We start from the raw sequence: 16,434 nt of genomic DNA, 5'->3' as shown, positions 1-16,434 counted from the left end.
AAAAAAACACTGAAAAACCAACAACAGCAAGCCACGGTGGATGGGCTGTTAGCCCAAGGTGTGACGAGGAGGAGCAAGAAGGCCAAAGACGAGGCGTGATGGAGTGGAGGTTGATTGGAAGGTGCCACCATGTAAAGCCGTGGGCTGACAATCACCGGCGCATGACTAACCAACGACGGTAGTAGAGGTCAGCAGATCGAGGGCCACCACAAACAGCAGCGAACAGCAACAGGTGAAGGCGGGGAGGAGAAACGTAGCCTCCACGAGTCAGTGAGTAAGATTTACTCGATGGCATGTGCAATATACGCTTCGGTGCGTGGAGGTTCGACTAAGGTTCAACTAGTGGAGTTGAGGCAGAAAACGAAAGGGAACACGATGGAGTGGCTCGTGTTGAGCTAGATCTAGTGGAGAAACACAAATCTAGCTTTGAAAAGTTTGATAAAAAATGATTGATACTAGAAAGACAGGGTCTCCAAAAAAAAGTAAATAAAGTTAGGGAAAACTCTAACATAATAAGAGATAACAGGTGTAAGTTGAGAATGGCGTTTTTGTATCCCAAAGAAAATGATAGGAGAGATAACAAAGCAAAATGTTGGATTCTAGGTGACCCCGAGAGAGTATATTGTACAAGTGGAGTTTCGAGCTCTCGACCTACACTATACAAGGTGTTTTTGAAGGCTTGGTTTGAAACTTGAAAATCTACCGGCAAGAAGAAAAAAAATAAAATCCATCGCGATAATTTTTTTAAAGCTTGGTCAATTAATTATTCCAAAACATTGCCTGTAAATTATTTGCTTCGAGACAAGCTTTCCTCGTGGGACAAGTGTTTTTCTTGTCTTGGGGCGGTTGGGGGATGGGTTTGGGACGTTCGGCAGTACAAGTAATAGTGTTACATCTATAAGACGAGAAAAAACTATGGTATATAATATATATTTTTTTGTAACTCAATGACTAATGTTATATATTATATTTTTATTTTATTTTATTGATGTAATATTGTCAATTATTTATTTGATTTATTTATTTATTTTTTCAAACATAATCTAAAGGTTTAAGTATATTGGAATATAATTACTATTTATATTCTTTAGTTTGCTACAACACAAAAAATCAGGGGCAAAGCTACCCTGGCTTTGGGGGCATGGGGTTTTTCTAAAAAAAATAAAAAAATAAAAATTTTACCCCTACTTTTTATTTTTATTTTTTTTAGTTTTGGCCCTCTCAATTCATTTTTTTTTTTTTAAAATTTGGTCTTCCCAAATCCTAAACTCTAGTTCTGCCCCTGCAAAAAATGACCAAATTAACTTTTGATCACGTATAATACATGTAAAAAATTCTCAACCTTAAATAACAAAAGAAATGAAAAGTACAACGCATTCAAGAGCATCTATACAATTTTGTCCATGATAATGCTTTTTATTCTGTTTTTACATCATTGGAATGCAAGTAGAGAAGATCAAACTCAAGTACATTAGCATTATTACCTTTACAATTAATTATATATTTATAACCTTTTCATAACTAAAATTATTAAAAGAAATTTTATAAGTAGAAGAAAAGACTCGACATACTAAATTATTTTATAAATGCTTGCATCACTTACGAAATTTTATTGACAATACTTGCTACAATTGATTTTCTAAAAAGAAAATTTTCGAACTTAAAATTAAAAAAAATCTTAACTAGGATCGTGAAAGTCAAAAAAGAAAAACAAATGAATTATCAACATTATCAATTGAAAAGTAAATATTTTTAAAAAATTGTATATAATAAATTTGGGTCCCAAAAGGTGGAAAAAAAAACTAAATAAATAAAAATAATTTTTTTATTTTTTTTTTATTTTTTTTTTATTTTTTTTTATTTTGGACATGTCCATGTAACTATGTAAGAGGATGAGGATGAGAGATTCGAACTAGTGACCTCCGCTTCATAAAGCGTGAGCCTCAATCGATTGAGCTATCTTTTCGAAAACAAATTTTTAATATTTTAATATCTGCAAACGCCTCAAAATTTCAAAATAAATGGAGCGGGCCAAACGAAAAGAATTGAAAGCTTATTATATGATGGAGTAAAGAAATACAATACTAATCAATTTTCCCACTTTCATACAAAAAGAAAAAGAGAAAAAAGAAAGAAAGGCAGTCGTTTCTCACTTGGCGACACAATGACGCGACTACACCATTACCAATAGATCGAGACCCTCTTTCCCACTTGTCTCCAACTCTCCATCTCTGTCTGTTTTTCTCTCTGAAATGGACGAAGTGATGACGGCCGCTGATGCGTCATCGAGGTTCCGATCGGCGTCGTCCGATCCGTCCATCATTCCCTCCAACCTCCCTCTCCTCTCTGCTTTCCTCTCCTTTGCTCTCGCTCAGTTCCTCAAGCTCTTCACCACCTGGTAATACCGTCTCTCTCTCTCTCTCTCTCTCAGAGTTTTGACTCTTGTATGTTGCATTGTTGGTGGGTTTGGTGGGTGTTAATTATTGTTAGACATGGGCAAAGTGATTAAATTTACCATTTGTTATGATCATTATAAGCAGTAATTTATCATATTATCAGAGCAGTGGTCGGAGTTTCAAACTTATTTTCATTCTATCCCTATTTAAAGTTTTTAAAAAGTTGTTTAAAAAATTCTACATGTAGCCCTGAGAAGTGGTTATCGATGGACAACCTCAATTTTGCAAGATTATCGATGAATTTTAGTGAAAATTGGGGTCTCACTGAGAATTGGTTTCCTTCACGTTTGTTCTGAAGTTCATGTATTAAGTTTGTAAGTTTTTGCTTTAATTTTTCAATATATACTCTACTCCTAGACGTGCAGGTTCAAGGAGAAGAGATGGGATTCTAAAAGGATGCTTGGGTCAGGTGGAATGCCATCATCGCATTCAGCAACCGTGACAGCTCTTGCGGTTGCTATTGGCTTGCAAGAAGGAACTGGAGGACCTGCATTTGCTGTTGCAGTGGTCTTGGCATGTGTTGTATGTACTTGTTCACCAGGTCTTGTTCATTCTTTTTTTTAGGCATGCTTGCTTGTGCTTATTACTTTAATCTTTGCCCTTGTAGATGAAAAGTAATGCTACGGTTGTTTTGGCATAAAACGTTTTCCAAAAAAATGTTTTTTCATTTTTTGGTGCGAGTGAAAAATACTAGTGAAAAGAAAACGATTTTCGAGTGAACAACAAATTTGCCACTATAAGGGAAAAATGGTTAATGCCTCTCAAGAGGCGTGAGCATTATTTTTTGGAACTTATCTCCTCCTCTCTCCCTTGCCCCACTTTCCTGGGAGGAATCCAGCTGCCCCCCCCAACTGGCTTCACTCCCCTCTATTTCTTGCCCGCCATCCCCTTCCCCATCCCTCCTCCTCATATGACCACCCCCATCCCCAAGGAGGAACCCAACTGCCCCTCTTCCTGGTGTCACCCTATTCTGCTTGTTGCTCACCATCCTCTTTGCCCTTTCGTAGTCGATCTGTCCCTCCCCCTGCCTCCCTGTAAGAAAACTCCTATTCCCTAGTCGCAATCCATCCTCCCTTGTCAGTGGATTTTTGTTGGGTGTTTTTTTTTTTTTTTTATTTATTTTTTTTTATCAATTCTTGGCGTTTTGGTTTCCGATTGGTTTCCAGTTGTAGTGGGAAAATATTTTCATATCAACCAAATTACGGAAAGCATTTTCAATACTATTTTTGAGGTTTCAATCAAACAATGGAAAAAAAAATATTTTTGATCAAAAATATTTTCCCTCAAAGTATTTTACATTGAAATAAACGCAACCTAAGATAATGTTATGTTTTCTCAACTTTGAATTGGAACTTATCGACATCTCTGATTGAATATTGATTAATTGATTAAATTTAGTATTTTTTATCAGTTTAAACTTTTGGAATTAATGATAATTTATCATGGTATCAAAATAAGTGGTCATGAGTTTGAAATTTTAATTTATTTTATCTTTTATTTAAAATTTGAGTTTGAATCCTGATTTCACTTTACCTCCCCTTTAAAATAAAAAATTCATGTGCCAGGCTAGAGAAGGGGCCCTTTTTAGGAAAGGGTTTATTTATGGAGTATCTATTGTGTAATTTCATGAAAGGATTTATTTATAGTACTATGTTGAGTGTGATGACCGTGGGATTGTTGCTTTTACTTGCATAAGAGAAATAGATCATTTAGGCATCACCAATGAGTATTTTGTGATGTCAACCCTCATATATAATGTAATGGTTGTTTATTGCTTACTTATAAAAAAAAATATGGTTGTTTATTACTTTTCAAGAATATTTATTAACTATCGCTTGGACTTCCTGGACTGGAATTTGTGGTTAATATGTTCATCTGAAGCATTTGCATGACATCATTTCTTGTTTTAGTTTCTATCGTATTTTTATTATCACCGTCCATAAACTTACATGGGTTTGGCTGCTTGGATTCATGTTAATGGTTCCTTGCAGGTAATGTATGATGCTTCTGGAGTAAGACTTCATGCTGGTCGCCAAGCTGAAGTAAGATCATTTATTGCTATGACTTCTGTGTTACTTTCATATGGTCCCTATTGTATTAGCAAAAATAACGGGGAATTTGGTATATATATATATATATATATATGAATATTTGGTATATATTTTTTTTGAGAGACTATTCAATTACATAAACATCTTTATGGTTATCAAGTAGCTCTATATGCCCTATTTCTTTTGGTTTGTGTCATGACACCAGATGGCACTGTCATGGCATCTATGATGGTGCTTTCCTAATTTATTAAATGTGTGGCTCATTGCAGTTATTAAATCAAATTGTGTGCGAGCTACCTCCTGAACATCCTGTCTCTAATGTTAGGCCTCTACGAGATTCACTCGGTCATACTCCACTTCAGGTCTGTTGCTCTTATTTGGTTTACATTTGTACAGGCAAAGTTATTGCTATCGTCTAATGTCAACTACATGATTGAAAAGTGTTACTTAATAGGAAAAATTGAAAAATTGATCCATGGAGTTTGACCCTTCGACAAATAGTTCCTTTAAGGTTTAAAAAGGAAATATCACTCCTTGTGGCATGCCTATGTAATAAATATATTTCTCTGTACAAATTCCTTCCATTTTTCCGTCGAGGTCATTATGAAATTGCACATTTATCCTTAAAAAAAGTATTAAAAAAGAAAAGGGTGTTGTGGGTAGTCGGCCACGGGCCACCCCATATTGGCTAGAGTAGGAATGTACAAGCAGTTGCGGTTATTTCTTCTTAATCGATATTGCAATCGCCTTAGGCGGTTATCACTTTTAAGTAATTGCATTCGCCCTGTTAACTGGCGGTTATTGAAGGCCAAACCACAACCGCTAACCACCTGTCAAGTAATGGACCTTTTGGGCATTTTTTTAGTGTATTGGGCCTCTTCTAAGGTCCTCTTTTGGACTGTTTTGGGCCTATTTTAGTGTTTGAAACATTAGAATCCATGGACTTAAGTATGAACAATAATAAATATAGCCTAGCTTGGACAATCCATGAGATCCAGAAAGTTGTATTTTGACTTGGGCATAATGTTTAAGCAGTAACATTATACTTGTTCCTCTGCCCGACTACCTATTATCTTTTTGACGGCTATGAATTACTATATAAACGATGAAGCAGAAGACTTTGAGGTTCATAAAGAGCCATTTTGTTCCTTGGAGGTGCTCTAGGCCCTCCTTTCTTTCTTTGTTGATTTACATGAAGTCTAGGAAACATAAGACTTATCAACTTTTCCTCATCTTTTCTCTCTCTCATCCTCTGTTTTCGCACTATCTCCACAGACCACTCACCAACTTCACAACAAAATCCCATTTCCTATTCTTTTCACACAAAACTCACAACACTCACCAAAAGACCTAAAATGTTTCGTCCACTAAATTCGACTCCACAAGTACCTAGGATAATTCGTTTTTGGGATAAATTCAACATAAAAAACCATAAAATTAACTAACCATGTAGCAAAATTAGTCATGTTCAGAAGAATTCACAACTTTATAACTGCCCAAGATCAACCCACACCAAAGAAACAAATATCCTCATTGAAAACCGTAGAGAAGCAGTGAGAACCACATGAAAATAATATATACATTTTACTTATATTGAATATATATTATATATATAAAGGTAGGCAATTAATAACAGCTAACCGCCTACCTTTAAAACTGCTAACCGCAATTGTCCTAAGTGGTTATACGGTTGCGGTTATTAGTGGTTAATAACCAGCCCGCTTGTACACCCCTAGGCCAGAGGAGTTGGTTGAACCACCTTCAAGGGCCACTTCCTCTTTTGTTTTGTTTTGTTTGACCCTGACGCAGATGAACATCTGCATAGTATAGGGACTGATTTATCACTTTTTAAACCCGGAACTATTCACCAAAGGGTCAAATCTCATGGACCAAGTTTGCAATTTTTCCTTACTTACAATATGACTTTAAATGTATATTTTACTTGTATATAAAAAAAGAGTACTTTAAATGAATATTTGTTCTGTTTGTATGCTGCAGGTTGTTGCAGGTGGCATGTTGGGAATTATGGTGGCGTTCCTAATGAGAAGTTCCCGTTAGGGGATATAATGTAGTGAATAGCAATGCTTTTGGGCCTTACCAGTCGACAGTGAATCTCGTAGCACCTGCACAAAGAATTGGACTCCGAAGAAGAAAAGTTTCACACCATTGTGAATCTATTCACTGTAATTGGTCATGTTCAGGGTCTTAATTTAATGTTTGCATACTAGTCTTATACGCTTGGTTAAATGCCAAGTATAATTGGCTCTGTTTGCTAATGCTTTTTAGAGTGCTTTGTTTTTTTGTTTGAAAAAGTGTTCTAATGTAACATAAAGATAAAGATAAAAGTAATTCTGAGTGTTTTGCTTGAGTTTTTTTTTTTTTTTTTTTTTTTGTTAATGTTTTTATTTTGAAAAGAGAACTAAAGGAAAATGAAAAAAGTGTTATCCAAAGGTGTTATTGGTAGAAAATTTTTCTTCATCAATTTCCTGTTTTATTCCCTCATTATTATTATGGCTCTACAAAACCCTCTCATCATTCAAGAATGGAGAATATATTCTCTAATCTCGGTATATTCTTTACGAGAAGTCATGAAGTTAACAGAAGTGCCAATTTCTGCACTCACTATGCTGCAAAATGGGCCGCCGCATTCCCGTCTCCCCTCCTCCCCTTTCTATCCAAATTAGAGTAATTTTAGATGTTATATATATGTCACTCTAATAATGATGTGGCTTTTAAAATTACTATTAGACTTGTGATTGATTATTGTTGAATTTTGATTAAATTGTAATTTTAAAAGTCACATCATTATTAGAGGAATACAAGAGAAATATTGGTAGGACATCTAGAATTAGTAATCCAAATTGTTAGTGGAAAAGACCCACCCCTTTTAGTAGTTGTGGTTTTTCAACTTTTTTGTTCCTAGTGGCAGCCGAACAAAAACTTCTAATAAATTAATATTTTGAAGCTTGAATTAAAAGGGGATCTGTCATGTTTGTTAACGGTTTTATTTTATGTTCTCAAGGTAAATACATTAATAAATAATTTAAAATACAAAAAATATTTTCATCTTTGTATCGGATCATAATTTTTTTTTTTTAAATTAAAAATAATAAAATACCTTCACAAACTTTAACCAACATATAATTTTTTAGAAATTTGATATTTTTAGCGGCCAAAACTTCTTAAAGGGAATCCCAAAATTTTATAGTCCTTTAAATTGGCGAAAGACAATTGATAATCATAATCACATTATATTGATGTGGAGTGGGCTAATAGTAGCTCTTGTATATATATAAAGCAATGATCAATTCAAGAGCTATTAATCTATGCCACATAAACATAATGTGATTATATTGTGAAGAAGATAAATGCTACACAAACTTTCACTCATACACTTCCATTTCTACGCTCAATGACATGTCTTTTAAAATTATCATTGAATTTGAAATGGATTATTATTAAATTTTTATGTAATAATAATTTTAAAAGTCACGTCAAAAAGTATGAGAGTAAAGAGTGTGTGTAGCATTACTCCGATACCACACCACTTGTTATTGTGAGTCTATTCTCTATACGACGTGGTTTCATCCCTTTCTTTTCCACTCAATTTTTTAGAATTATTTTATAAGGAATAATTTTTATTTTTATTTTTGTGAGTTAGGAATAATTCTATACACATTACTATCGTACTTTGTTGATGCGGTAGTAGTTATTAACTATTGGATCATCTCTTATTAAAAATCCAAAAACTATTAAACCTTATAACGTTAACGAAGTGTGATGGTTTGGGTAGCAAAATGTGTTACTGGTGTGATGAATAAAACATTTTTGACATCCGTTTGTGTGTCTCAGCTTCTCAGGAAAGTAACCGCTTTTGTCTCTTTGGAAATTGGAACGGTGTTCTTTTTTAAAATTTCCCTCCTCAGAAAAAATACTCTCTCTCATTGATGGCAGAAGAACCGGTGAGCCCCAAGCCATCAGTGGCACCGATGCAGAGGTCTCCAGTGGCGGCCAACCGTCTCCGGTCACCGACCAGCCCCTTCTTCCTCAGCTCCAACGACGACCAATTCGAACGCGCGCAGGCACGAGCCGCACGCGCTGCCGCCAATCGCCGCATAGCCGCCACCACAACTGCTCCCTCGCCTCCTCCCGATCCTTGTCTTAGCAAAGACCAGATTATCGACTTGTTCCACAATTGCATCAAGCTTGCCAGCGAAAATGTCCGTACGCACACAACACACATTCTCTTTCGCTGTTGCTTATTTAGAGTAATTTGCTTCATCATGTTATATTGTTGTTGATTTGTTAGTGATTAGCTTGTCATTTTTTGAAAGCAAAAACAATAAAATAAGTAAGACTTATTTTGTTTTTCTTTGCTATTCTTCTGTTTTCTCGGCAACCAAACAAATTTGTAACCAATTTCTCACACGCACACAAACACTCTCTCTCTAATTCTCTACTGTGCAGTGTGCAAAGATTTGGCTAAACCATTCATTCTCACTAAATTGTGGTCGCCGTCATTTTGTGCAATGTAGAAAATAAATCAGACGAATACTTGGGAGCTGAAGCTCATAGATCATCTTAGCGAGATTATCAAGGTTGAAGCCGAAAACAACATGGCGACTAATTTTCAAAAGGTTGGAACCACTTTTGTGAGAAATTGATTGGTAGGTGTTGTTTGTGTTTATGTCTTTGTAATTGCTGTTATTTGATTTTGACATTGTAGGCAAGCCGCACATTGGAGGCAGGGGTGAAAATTTACTCGGTGAGGGTGGATGCGGTCCACTCGGAGGCGTATAAGGTCTTGGGTGGAATCAACCGAGCCGGTATAGAAGGTGAACAAGGTTTGGCTGTTACTCTCTGGTTGAGGACTATGATTACTTTCCGGTTATGGTTCGGTTCTATTTGCTTTCACATTGTGAACCCATGTATGGAGTAATAGAGGTCATTTGTAGCCGTGTAAAGGTAGCTCGGTTGTTAAGATTGGTGATTTAGGTATTGCCAAACTAAATGGAAAATTTGTGCTTAAATCCCTCACAGTGTGATTAGCAGTAGCATGTCACTATAATCTATGTCTTTCAATGCATAATTTATGGTAGTTGGAGCTGCTGTTGGTTCGTAAATTTTGTTTTATCTTCACGAATGAATGTAGGGCAGATATTTGAATGCTTGCTTAATTATTAGTTATTACGTTAATGATTCATGCCAAAGAGGCAAGAACTACTAGAACAATATGGCTTGGATTTGTCTAGGATAGACATTAGAACCTAAAGAATTTTCTTTTCGCAAGCTTTACTCTACACTATTTTTATGGCTTGAAAAGGCTGATGCCTTAGATAGACCTTTGTGCTTCGAAAGGCTCTCGTGAGGCGTGGCTAAAGTGCATGGTTGTTAGATATGCACATACATGTGTACACACATTGCTATAATGTAATACATGTATCACTAACATAACTTCTATATATGTAATACATGTATTACTACCATAACGTGCAATATTATAGCCTAATTTTGAGTATTTTGTTGCATAGAGAGATACTTATGCACTTTGCTCAGTTCCCTAATATAGTGCTTTGGTGACAAGCTATTGTAGATGATGACAATGTTGTTGATGGGCAGGAGAGGAGTCATTCTAGGAAAGAGCCCGAGAGAAAGGTATGGTTTAAGAATAGATGGCATTAGTGGATTAGGCTGCAATTGCAAACTCAGGCAAGTGGTTGTGCAGGTATCCCCACTGTCAACATTGGAATCCTCTTTTGAAGCTCTTAACGTAAAGAAGTTTGATGGTAACTTCATATCCGACTTTTGTCACTTCCAGTTATTGATCTCTTTTCCTTTCTGAGTTTCTTATTTGTATTCCTGGTTTTTAGTTGCATTCTCAGTGGATCCTTTATATCATCAGACATCTGCACAATTTGATGAAGGTGGAGCCAAGGGTCTCCTATTGAATAACCTTGGTGTATATGGAGGATGTAGGGTACTTTTTGATTCTTTTGAAGTGCCAGGGAAGTGCAAATCATTTTCATCCCAAAATGTTACTTCTGACTTGGTTGATCTCTCTTTTGCCAAAGGTCTGTTATAGGGTATTCTTATCTCTCTCATTCCTGTCTACCCCCCTCCCCTCCCCCCGGGGTGCACACACACACACATTACCTTTTCCTTTCCTCTTCTTATTGCAGCCATTTGCTTGTTTTCTTTGTAGAGACTATTGAGCAGATGGTAATCAACATGCGTGCCACGAATGAAATTTCTCCTACCCTCAAGGAGATTGTCCTTCAATTTGATAATGATAATCAAAGGCCATCACAAACATTTAATGTAGGGCAGCAACCAGATGTGATTGCCGATGCATATGATGATAAGGAAGTTGAATGTGATTCTAATTCATTTGGGAATAATGATGAGTGGACCTTTGATCATGATGGTGAGACAAGTTTTGTTAATCAGAGCTCTAGTTCTGGAGATCCTCATCACGAGGTATTTGTTACATCCGCTATTGAAGTGGTTTTTTAGTTACTTATAACATATTCTTTTCCTTCATCATCTTCTTTTTCTCCTATGGACCTAGTGGCAAATCTAGAATTTTTTCTTGGAGGGCCAGATCATAATTACCCAAGGGTTTGGTGGTGAGGGCAACTCTAAATTTGTTAGATTTTTAAGCAAATGAGCATAGGAATATGGAAAAATTTCTAATCCCTGGGGGCCAATGCCTCCACAGGCCCTTCCCCCCTAAATTCGTCATTGCATGGAGCCTTGCTGAAAAGAAACAAATATATGAATCACTTACATAATTTTCTTATATTTTTGTAGGAGAATGATCCCTATACATTTTCTGAATCTGATGTGGATGACAGATTCGAGAAAGTCTCGATGTTTTTGCTTCAAGGGCTTGGAGTTGCTTCAAAACAAAATGCGTGGGCAGGTCCAGATCATTGGAAGTTTCGTAGGTTTAAGGGTAGGAAATGGGTGGAAAATTACGCTATCAGTGTGTATCCTATGTTTTGTGAACCGATTAAACTTACCCTATGTGGTATTTATTCTGTAGGTTCAGGGGAGGTTCCTCCCACAGAAGGTGGACCAACCATTTCAAAGAAGAGAGCAAAGAAGAAAATCCTCACTGAAGTCGACATTGGTTTCACAAAATCCTTGGACAAAGAATTCCATGATATCTTTCTTCCCCCAAAAAATCCGAAGTCTTTACTTTTACCTGCAAATAGAGCACCAGCTAGTAACAGACTTCCAGAAGATTGTCATTATCAACCTGAGGATCTTGTCAAATTGTTTCTTCGTCCCAATCTTCTGGTAACGTAGGATAATCCCTAACAATATATAAATTTACATAAAGCTTGCTAGCAATGTAGCTTAAACTTTGAGTCTTTGGCTAGGTGGCTCTTTGCGTCAGCTTGATCTCAACTTTAAGTATAGAATCTCAATCTTAGGCCTCAAAATAGCATAAAGAAGTATATAAGCATTGGGCTGAGTTTGTGATGGATGGAATATATCTGCCCCCCAGACGTATACCTGGAGAGTTCTTTGCTACTAATCAAGGAGTGAGCACAAATGATAATTTGTACTTTGACGTCCATAGCTTAAAAACGTGTTATATAATGCTTTGTACTTTTGAGAAGAATGTGTATTTGGGTGATCATGTTACTCCCCTGATTTGGAATAGGTTCTTTAGCCCTTCTATTGTTGTTGTGGTTAATGATGAATTGCGTATTTTGATTGTAGTGCCTTGGGAAGAGAAGACAGAAATGTTCAGGTATAGACCCTTCTTCCTTTTTTTTTTTGATGAATAATAATAAGTTTTATTGAGACCCTTCTTCCTTTCTTGCAATTATCTAATGTTTGAAACCGTGTCTTTTATACTGAATATGAGTGCACAACACATACAGAGAAATTTTCAGATAGTGTTGAAATTTGGCAGGATATAGTTCGTTTTCATTTAGATTTTTATGGTATCTTCTGTTGAGGCGAGGCAGGGCATCCAACAAAGTTTCTGCAGGATCCATCTTCTTTGATAAAATTCGTCATAACTATTGAATGTACATTATTTGATTTAAATTTCTTTTCAGTTATTTAGCAAGGCATCATTCACGAGTTCATAGTGTTCTCTGTCCTAGCATTTTATGACAAGTATTCCTTTTTCACTTTTCAAAGAGTAGGGCTATATTGTTTTTCTCTTCTCTATCGTGTTATCTCAGGAAGTATCTTGAAAGAAGAATCGGAAACGTATCTAGAAGAAGAATTGGGGAGAATGAATTTCTTTTATTGAATGATGACTACCTTATTTTTTTTTTTCCAGGTGACAACTCATGGCAAGGAAACAACGATTTTGATGAAGCATTGCCATCGTGGGACAACGAGAGTGTGCTTAGTGGCCAATATGATGATAACTATGTTCATAATGATGTGGAGGACTTAGATGGACTTGTCTCTCAGCCTCGCCGGGTTTGTTTTTATTCTATTTTCCTTTATTTTCTTTTGAAAGATTTAAGTCGATCATGTTATTCTTTTGGGTGTAGTGTCTCTCCATATCCTTTATTTATTTATTTATTATTATTATTGTTGTTTTTAATGTATGAGAACAACATTTATTAAATGAAAAGAGAGTTATAGGGAGGAAGAGATTTTCTCTCAAAAGAGCAACAAGAGTGGAGGATGGTCTTTAAATTTTGTTTGGGGAACTTTGGCACCTGAATTATGAATGTCCCCCTGCCTATTTTATATTTTTATTATTGTTGGGTGGTGCCCCCTTCTATTTTGGTGTCTCTAAAACATCCTTATCAGAAAAAAAAAAGAAAAGAAGAAGAAGAAGAAATATGTTGTGTGAAAATGCAAATCTTATTTATTCCTCGGAAAGGTTTCTACTTTCGTGTATATATATATATATATATATATATATATATATATATATATATTAATTTGGATTGATATTATAAAGTTTATCCACATCAATTTACAACATAGAAAATTTTGAGTACGATGAGGTTTGTAATAAGACATTGTTTTTTTTAAAATTATTTCTTAAACAAATTATTTCTCAGAATTGCAATCATCATAATTATCCAAAAATGTGTTAGTTTATTCTTGTCCTGAGGCTTGACTTCTGATGTTTTAGGTAAACAAAATTGAAGTTCGATATGACAAAACTTCAAAACAAGTTGATGTACATTCATTGAAGGAAACTCTCTGGGATCACATTCAAGAATCTTCTGAAGTTCCTGAAACGGTGAGCTATTCTTTTCACTTATTCTAGTTTCATTTCTGGCATGGACATAGATCCATCGTGATTCATTGTTTAAATTTTTTGATGGGCTTGCAATTTTTGATTTCATTAATTAAAAAGTTAAGCTCATTGAACTGATCAATTCGGAAGTTTGATATGAATTTAAGTTGTTCACCAATCTGATGGACCTCATAACTTTAGTATCTTATCTATCGAAACTCTATCAGCTTATTTCCACAATCCGGATATAAACAATTCAAAGCTTTTGAATGAATCTGCAGTTTATTTGCAATTCAATGTGTATAAAGACGTCGTTGTTGACGTTAATACAACATTTCTTGTAAGATCATGAACATGAATTGTTTGGCAAGCGAACCACTTAAATGTTCATTGCTTTTGCTGCCACCTGCCTGTTCCGAGCATTTTGCAAGTTCTTTTACATTATAATTTCAATAGTGCTTACTGAATCAGCCCTAATGCTGCTGTTTTTGTTTTTTCTGTACTAGTTCAGTGAATTTAGTTTTTGGCCATCTACTATTTGCCATTTATCTACCTTGGAAAGTATATGTTTCTCATCATGGATAATATGCCTTTTTTATCTAAAGGAGTGCAAAGATACGGTATCTTTCCGACATCTCTTGTCCACCTTTCCTGTTGACTGCCAAGCCGCCGCTCCAGAGGATATCTCTCCCCATTTGTGTTTCATCTGCCTTTTGCATTTGGCTAATGAGCATGGTTTAAGCATCCAAGACTGCCCCGCTTTAGATGATCTCAGCATAAATCTTCCCTCTTCTTGCCGAAACTCAGATGGCGTGGTCCAGCCTTCATAACCAAGATGCCGCTTAATTTTTGTGTTACAAGAGTTTGGAACATGGCATCTCTCCCTATATGCCAAGCACCAAAAATCAAAATTGTAAGCCAATAGCAGTTTTCTTGCTTATCCGGTCTCTGTTGCATGATATTGCTTAATTTTTTGTATAGAAGTAAAGGGTGCTAAAGCAAATCTGGGCTCTGCATATGCTGCTTCTTGTGCATATCGTGAGTACATATACGTCAGAATATTAATTCCAATCTATATCTTTGTTGTGTTTAATTGATTCACAAATATAGCCTGTTTTAAGAAGTTTGGTTTTGGAGAGATTTTTCTTTTGGTTATCAAAATTTGAGTATGCAGACCTATAGTGCTGCCCTACCGTCAGAGATTAATATTATTGGAGGAAGAAATTGGGTGGAAGCGTGTCAGGATGAAGGGAATATGGTATATGAAGGATTGTCCAACTCAAGTAGCAACAGTAGCATCTTTCCGTTCCAGGGGTGAAGTGGCCCTTCACTGCTCTGTTGGGTTCATGGGTTGTGCTACTACGCAAAAGGTACGAATAACTTTGGATAAATTTGGCAAATACGTGATATGTAATATTCGAAAAAATGTGACATGTAATATATTGACATATTCAGACACCTATAAGGCAGAGTGGACGGGTAGTTCGAGCACACTAATGGTTTTTTAAAAATTTAAATTTAAATTTAGAAATCAAGCTACCTTTTTTTTTTTTCATTTTTTTTTTTTAAAAAAAAAAAAAAAAAAATTTAAAACAAAGAACCATTCTTATAAATATGAGACCCATAGGTCAGAAAATTAGGGGCACAAAGATTCCCCATAAACAGTGTCAGAGACTGGAGGAGGAGTTTCCTCCGACCAAATGGATTCCCTGACTAAAAACACAGTTGTCTTTGCTTAAACATTGACAACAAAAATTGTCTCTCGCTTCACATGAACTACAAGAAAGGATCTAAGAGAGTGCAGTTTTGATATAATACGATCCGTGAAGTGTCCAGTTAGGTTAAGCTTCAAAAGAGCTGGGAGACGGTAACTCAAACTACAAAATAAAAACAACGAAAGCACAAAAATAAAGGAACAACACACTGGCAACTGGTGGATCGACAATGGGGCCAGAAACTCTATAGGGGGTCAGTGACAGCTGTGGAAAGCGAAGGAAGCCGTCACGCGCGGTTCTGCGGTGTCCACGCGTTGGTACGTGTGGGACATGTACCCGCGAGTAGGATCTACTTGTAGGCGCATGTGGGACACGCTTTGGCGTGTGGTGGCCGGATGGGGAATCGGCTGGCGGCAGAGCAGAGTGGAGGAAGCCTAGATCACGGTGGGGAGGCACGTGGGGTGGTAAAGCTTCCTGAAGTGGATAGATTGATTTTGAAAAAAATTAAATCCAAAAACTTCGAAAAGGTGGCGGATCTAGAACTGAGAGAGGCATGTGGAGGCTGAATTGGACCTTCCGCAGAGGGGAGAAGCCAGAGAAGGTGTTGATCTAGGATAATTCGCCATGGAAGGCGATGGATAAGACCTTCAAAGAGGTTGGTGAAGCCTTAGAAGAGGCGAGAAGGGGAGAGAGAAGGAGGAGGAGAGGAGTAAGGGGGAAGGGGGAGGAGGAGGGAGTGAAAAAAAAAAACTCCCTCCTCTTCGATAGCTAGAGAAAAGAGTTGGGTTGTCTTTAGAGGAGAAAGGGTAAAGCCTTTTTGTTCTCTCAAAATTAAGTTACTTTGTACTTATTGAAGTACGCTTCATATTGGCTTTTTTATTATTTCTTCACCATTTAAATATTCTTTATTTATTTATTTTATGATTTTTTTTTTCTTCTTATTGTTACATGTAGAATTATTTTATGTTAACAACAATCTTTTT

The 16,434-nt window shown here is 36.2% G+C and overlaps 2 protein-coding genes across 3 annotated transcripts; both read left to right on the top strand.

Annotated features, from left to right (window-relative positions):
- Positions 1–2,124: 2,124 nt before the first annotated feature.
- LOC133875181 (uncharacterized) lies at positions 2,125–6,875 on the top strand. The gene is made up of 5 exons (XM_062313215.1): positions 2,125–2,398; positions 2,822–2,978; positions 4,448–4,498; positions 4,777–4,869; positions 6,506–6,875. Exons 1-5 carry the CDS (start codon positions 2,253–2,255, stop codon positions 6,563–6,565), a joined length of 507 nt encoding a protein of 168 aa, XP_062169199.1. The 5' UTR covers positions 2,125–2,252; the 3' UTR covers positions 6,566–6,875.
- Positions 6,876–8,355: 1,480 nt separating this feature from the next.
- LOC133875649 (condensin complex subunit 2-like) lies at positions 8,356–15,227 on the top strand. 2 transcript variants are annotated; one of them, XM_062313846.1, is made up of 13 exons: positions 8,356–8,727; positions 9,043–9,144; positions 9,234–9,342; positions 10,101–10,162; positions 10,233–10,293; positions 10,378–10,578; positions 10,710–10,984; positions 11,318–11,462; positions 11,553–11,809; positions 12,239–12,269; positions 12,813–12,958; positions 13,629–13,739; positions 14,342–15,227. In XM_062313846.1, the coding sequence occupies exons 1-13, from the start codon at positions 8,455–8,457 to the stop codon at positions 14,564–14,566; spliced, it is 1,998 nt and encodes a 665-aa protein (XP_062169830.1). In that variant the 5' UTR covers positions 8,356–8,454; the 3' UTR covers positions 14,567–15,227. The 2 variants fall into 2 exon arrangements, with proteins under 2 accessions (XP_062169830.1, XP_062169829.1); XM_062313845.1 differs by having other exon boundaries at positions 9,234–9,351.
- The last annotated feature ends 1,207 nt before the right edge of the window (positions 15,228–16,434 follow it).

This window comes from Alnus glutinosa, chromosome 8 (assembly GCF_958979055.1).
Source record: "Alnus glutinosa chromosome 8, dhAlnGlut1.1, whole genome shotgun sequence".
Classification (NCBI taxonomy): Eukaryota; Viridiplantae; Streptophyta; class Magnoliopsida; order Fagales; family Betulaceae; genus Alnus; species Alnus glutinosa.
Note: the sequence above shows the minus strand (reverse complement) of the source record. Positions and strands in the feature narration are given on the sequence as shown.

Coding starts and splice junctions, on each gene's coding strand:
- LOC133875181 (XM_062313215.1), top strand. CDS start 2,253: ATGGACGAAGTGATGACGGCCGCTGATGCGTCATCGAGGTTCCGATCG. Junction 2,399..2,821: donor CTCAAGCTCTTCACCACCTG/GTAATACCGTCT, acceptor CTAGACGTGCAG/GTTCAAGGAGAAGAGATGGG. Junction 4,870..6,505: donor TCGGTCATACTCCACTTCAG/GTCTGTTGCTCT, acceptor TGTATGCTGCAG/GTTGTTGCAGGTGGCATGTT.
- LOC133875649 (XM_062313845.1), top strand. CDS start 8,455: ATGGCAGAAGAACCGGTGAGCCCCAAGCCATCAGTGGCACCGATGCAG. Junction 10,163..10,232: donor GGAAAGAGCCCGAGAGAAAG/GTATGGTTTAAG, acceptor GTGGTTGTGCAG/GTATCCCCACTGTCAACATT. Junction 12,270..12,812: donor GAGAAGACAGAAATGTTCAG/GTATAGACCCTT, acceptor TTTTTTTTCCAG/GTGACAACTCATGGCAAGGA.